Source organism: Argiope bruennichi, chromosome 9 (genome assembly GCF_947563725.1).
Source record: "Argiope bruennichi chromosome 9, qqArgBrue1.1, whole genome shotgun sequence".
Classification (NCBI taxonomy): domain Eukaryota; kingdom Metazoa; phylum Arthropoda; class Arachnida; order Araneae; family Araneidae; genus Argiope; species Argiope bruennichi.
Window position 1 is genome coordinate 17,822,563 of NC_079159.1, and position 6,000 is coordinate 17,828,562.

The window sequence follows — 6,000 nt, forward strand, 5'->3', positions numbered from 1 at the left end:
TTTTTAAGAACAAATTTTTATTTGTTTTCTCTCATTAATATATTGTTTTTATTTTCACAAAATATCCATATTAGGAAATAAAAACAATTACGATTAAAATATAATTAAAATAATTTTATGGTTAAATAGCGTTGAAACTTATTTGAGATTTTTTAATTATGATTTCTAAAGTCTCTGCAGACAAAATTTCATTTTTCACCAAACCAAGCAAAGCAAATAAGAATTCAATTTTTCATCACTTTTTTAATCAAGTATTTTCTAATAATCTTTTTCATTCTCGCTGTTGAGATTAATAAAACAATTATTCCTCATCGTTGCCATTTCTCGAGAAGGAAATGTGAAATTTAGCTTATTTAATATAGTCAAAGACCATTTCAATTTCTGATATCAAGCGAGATCTCTTTTAATCGCGATTCATTTAAAATAAAATTGATTCTTTATATGTTAAAGTATGACCTAAGCAATTCTTTTTCAAGTAATACTTTTTGCGTTTCGTATTCAAGAATTAAATAAGCAGTTGTTCGTGATTTGAAGACGTTCTCAAAGGAAAAATAAAATCAATTTCTAGACTTGAAATGAAATTGAAACATCTCGAGCGTATTTAAATATCTATTAAAGATGAATCGTAAATAATTAATGAAGAGATGAAATCTTAAAATTAATCAAGTACTACTCAGGTTTTAAGCATCTATTCTTTTGAACCATTTGAAAAGGATAACTTTCGCTTTTTAAAAAAAATTCGTTTTTAATAATGTTAATGGATCTGCATTTTGAATTGATTCCAATTTCCTTTATGATTCCATTTTCCTTTGAATTGATTCCAATTTTTAGATTGCAGAGAAAATTGTTGCATTCTAAAGATGTAAAAATAAATTAAAAAATGAGACAATCAACGAAAAAAATAATTAAAAATTATTCTTTAATTTACTTTAGTTTTAATGATTAGTTAAAGATTTTTCTTATCTATTTTCCTATGTCTGGGTTATGAAAAATGCTTTTTGATGTTAATGGGGTCACAAAATTTTTTTAACTTTCGAAGAAAATTTTTGTGAGCAAAAAATCTTTTAGTAGCTCTGGGCCAATAAATAAATAAAACTTATCAACTTAAGATTATTATAAGTTTTTAAAGTTTCAAAACAGAAATTTTAGTAATATTAGTTGGTTATTTTACTTATTTGAAATTGCAAATCTATAGAGCTAACACGTATTCATACTTCAGATTGCAGATAATTTAATCAGTATATCACAAAAAAAATACCGATTTTTTTTTATTTTACCATTTTTTAAAAGATATTATACTTATTTATTTTGTAATATTTGAAACAAATTTTTAAACTATTAACCGAAGAAGACAGTGACTGGTCGCTAATGGTAAAACAGTAATTTCTGAGAAAAATTATAATTGTAAATAATCGCAATGATAAAAATCCCTGCTCGTGGATGAAGTGAATTTTCTTTCTATGGATGTTAAAATTTGTAAATCCCTACTGTTAGGTAAAGGAAATTTTCTTTCTGTGTAAGTTAAATTTAGTGAATCCCTGCTGGTAGATGAAGGGAATTTTCTTTCTGTGTAAGTTAAATTTAGTGAATTCCTGCTGTTGGATAAAGAAATTTCTTTTTTGTATAAGTTAACGTTAGTGAATCCCTGCTGGTGGATGAAGAAATTTCTTTTCTGTATAAGTTAACGTTAGTGAATCCCTGCTGCTAGATGAAGGGAATTTTCTTTCTGTGTAAGTTAAATTTAGTGAATCCTTGCTGGTTGGTGGATGAAGGTAATTTTCTTTCTGTGTAAATTAAATTTAGTCAATCCCTGCTCTTGGATAAAGGAATTTCTTTTCTGCGTAAGTTAACGTTTGAATCCCTTCTGGTGGATGAAAGGAATTTTCTTTCTGTGTAAGTTAGTAAAATCCTGCTTGCTGTTGAAGGCAATTTTCTGGTGAATGAAAAGAATTTCTTTTTGTGTAGTTTAAAGTTAGTAAATTCGTTATTTTAAATTTCCCTGCATTCGTTATGCGTAAGTAATCAAATGTTTCACGAACAAATTAAAGAGCCCATTTTTGAAATAGCAAGTAAATTATTTTTGGGTTGACTTAGCAATTTTAAACATTGTGCAGATGGCGTGGGTGATACCTCTAATTTTGAGTATCTATCCAAACTTCTGCACCAAACTAACATTAGGACGTTTGACCTTCGACAGATTAAGCATTCACAAGGACACAGGCACAATGAATTTTGCATAGAATCGAGTATCGAACAAGCTGTTCTTTAAATGGGAATTGCCAAACGACTACCGAGGTTTTATCTCTTGATCGAGTTAGGAATAAGAAAAATGTTCATTGTGGCTTTCTTATTAACAAGTAAAGTTTTCTGTGAAATGGCAATAAATTATGGCGAGGCAATTATGCGCTTAGTTTGAATAATATAGAAAAAAAAAAAGATAATATAAGATTTCAATAACAAAAAAATGGGCTAATGAACATTTTAAGTTGCAAGTTGCCATATTTTATTTATATTCCTGGTTCCCATTTTCCAATTTCTTAAACAGTAATTCGAACAAGCTTTAATACTATTCTGAAACATTTGGATTGAGGAGACTTATTCAAATATCATACATTAAATGTCTTTTCTTTAAATATATTCATTTTAATTAAAGGTATCTAAGTTTTGTTTAAATTTGAATAGTCTCTACTGATATGAAAGAATCATTGTATGTGTGCGTACGCGCATTTTGACACTTTCTAGACTAGGTTGTTTGATCATGGATTACCGAATTTGGCATAAATATACTTCGGAAGGTGAGACCTGGCAGCATTTCATTAAAAATTAACACGAATGTGGAATTTTCATTCAATTGCTTTCGAAAATAATACAGCACAGGATGGTTTCTAAATCATTTTGAAATTCAAAAGTTATCTTTTTACTGATATAAACTTTATTGCCGTGTAATTTTCTTCTGAATATTTACTGAAGTTTTACAAAATATTTTTGCATCTTCAACAGTAAATTTCATTTTTGCAATAAAATTCAAGCCATTTTCATTGTTTCAGCAAAATTTGAATCAAATGGTTTTCTTTCCTTGTCGAAAGCAAAGAAAAAAAGATTTCTATTTATTATGTATGCAATTTGCAGGAAAAATTAGAATGTGCAATTACGATTATAGCACCGTGAAAACAATTTAGAATTAGATGATAGATTATTAGGACAGTTACGTTTTTAGTTTATTATAGTGTCATGTGATTTTATTTTATTAGGAAGGTTCATTCACACAATAAACAGAACAATTATAAGATAGTTGAACTATTATTGCTTTAATTTCCATCACAATTTGAAGCTTAAAATTATTTTGTAGAGGAAGCTGCATGGAAAATTAAAATTAAGCAAAATTAATATTCTTTACAAACTAGATAATGGTCAAAGTCACCTAGTATTTAAATATGTAACATGTAACATACATATCTGTATTATTCATTTTCTTTTCTGAATTTGAAAAATGTAAAACATTTCTAAACTTTCATTGCTGATGAACCTATTGTTATTAATTCAACAATATATCAAATTTATTATGGATCTAATATTTTTCTATCTCTGTACAAACTTACTGTAAATAATTATTGCAATATCTTAAGCGAATACTTACGCTACCTTGTTTTGTTTTCCAGATTCGCCAAATCTTCCCCCAGGATGCATCGTTTGTGCGTGGTGTCAAAAAGTCGGAATGAAACTGTTTACTTTAAAGACACCGAATGGATGTAAGGCATTTTGCAGTGAGCTGTGCTTTACTCAGTGTCGAAGAGCGTCATTCAAAAAGAATAAAATCTGTGATTGGTGCAAACATGTCAGACACACTGTAAATTACGTTGATTTCCAAGACGGAGAACAACAGCTGCAATTTTGTAGTGATAAGTGCTTAAATCAATACAAAATGAACATTTTCTGCAAGGAAACGCAGGCACACCTGCAGATGCACACGCATTTGAAAGAGGCTGCCTGTAAAATGGCTGCCTCAGGTTCTGTGAATTTAATAACTCCAGAATTATGGCTCAGAGACTGCAAAACCAATGGTAATGCCCTTTCACCTCACGACGCAATAGAGGGTATAGAGGACATCACCTCTGATGGTAACTTATCTGCTGCTCCTTCCCCATCTCCGGTTCTTGAATCACCAGTGCCACCACCAGCACCTCTAATTGTGAAAGAAAAGAAGGACCATAAACCAGAACAGCTCCATATTGAGAAAGAAAGAGACAAACCTTCAAAGAAGGCTTCAAATAAGCATTCCCCTAAGAAACATAGTGGAGAATCAAAATCTCACCACTCTAAAATCTATCGAGAAAAGAAAACTAATGGGCATATTCAAGCTAATGAACCTCTAATGAATTCAAGACGTTCTCCAATACAAGCATCACCTCCAGCTCACCTTCGTAGTAGCCAGTCTACGAATGGAACACATTCCCTTCTATCGCCACCTCCTGTTGGACATATACCTCGACGGCATCCTCATATGGGATTGCCCCCTCGGCCCTGTCCTCCGGTGCCATCACCCATGGGAATAGGAAGTATGGATCCTAACAGACAACAACCATTTCTACCGAACAATGTAATGCCGCCTCCATTCCAGTTTCTAGCTCAACAGCAAATGGAGGCATTTTTCAGATCCCAGCATGGATTGGATATGAGATCAAAAATTCCTCCTCCATTACCTTTACCTCCTTGGGGAATGCCAACCTATCCTCATCCACCTCCACCACCACATTTGCCACCCCCACCTTTGAATTCGAAAAGTCCTTCACTGCCCCATTCCTCACCACCTTCTCGAAATCACCACCAAAGTCAGAACTCTTCCTCCAAAAATAACAGTCACCATAATAAACATAGACACAGCAGGCATGCATCTGGACATACCAATAGTAGTAATGGTACTGCTCATTCCAAGACGCCTGTTCACCCAGAAATTCCGCTTCCTCTTCCGCCTTCCCTTCCACCTGTGACTGTCATGGTTCCATTCCCTATTGTGCTGCCTGTACCATTGCCGATTCCAGTACCCATACCTATTCCTCCAGACATTATGAAAAAATATGCCAAATCGAAATCTGAGAAAACACATTCCACTTCTGAGGCAAACAGCTTCGAAGCAAACTCTAAACCTGAGCAAAGCAGTCAGCGGAAAAGAAAAGATTCCTTTGAATTTTCAAAACAAAAGAAAAGACGAAAAATATCTGTGAATGCTGATACCACAGGACACGCATCATTGACACATAACTCTGAAATCGAGATGGTTGAAAGGCACGATCCATCTGAAAAATACTGTGCCACGGCAGAAAATTTATCTTACAGACTTTCGGAAACTCCAAATGCTGGGCATCCAAACCAAGGTTCATCAATTGCTAAAGCTCCACGAACTGATCCTGATGTAGAATCAAGAAGTTATTCTCCACTCTCGGAACCTGTAAGCAGCAATGAAGAAGAATACAGCGAGAGATCAATAAAAAATGGCGAACTTGATGAATTTTCCAACATAAACTTTTCCAATTTTAATCTCAATCTTGTGCGATCTAGTCCTTTACTTCTATCGCAAGCAGCTGAGAGACATTTGCACATTGGAGCGAATGATAATCCAGATAACTGTAACAGCCAGTCTCCAACTAACTTATCTATGAAAGACAAACATAATTTAATGTCTTCCAACCCTGTTAATTTCAAAAAGAAACATTTGCATGATCAGTTGAGTTTGATGACGTAAATGTGCTATGTGATGTTTTCTGTATTATAAATAAACGTTGTGTTAATATATTTATTAACGAGTTTATATTTTATATAAAAGTAATACACAAACATTGAAAAATACACAAAATTAACACACGAACATTGAACTAGTAAAAGCATTTATTTTTATTTCAGTTATTTCTTAATTCTGGTACATATAGTTTTGCATTTACTAGAGACATTTCTGTTAACATTTTCTGAAATAACACAGTTAAATTAGTTTAATTTGAAGTGTAA

General features: G+C 32.3%; 1 protein-coding gene across 3 annotated transcripts in view; it reads left to right on the forward strand.

Annotated features, from left to right (window-relative positions):
* Nucleotides 1-5,770, forward strand: part of LOC129984283 (sine oculis-binding protein homolog) — a 253,535-nt gene extending 247,765 nt beyond the window's left edge. For all 3 annotated transcript variants that reach the window (XM_056094136.1, XM_056094137.1, XM_056094138.1), the window contains one exon: nt 3,660-5,770. In XM_056094136.1, the coding sequence (XP_055950111.1) occupies nt 3,660-5,740 (2,081 nt within the window). In that variant the 3' untranslated portion in view covers nt 5,741-5,770. The remainder of the gene's footprint in view (nt 1-3,659) is intronic.
* Nucleotides 5,771-6,000: the final 230 nt, after the last annotated feature.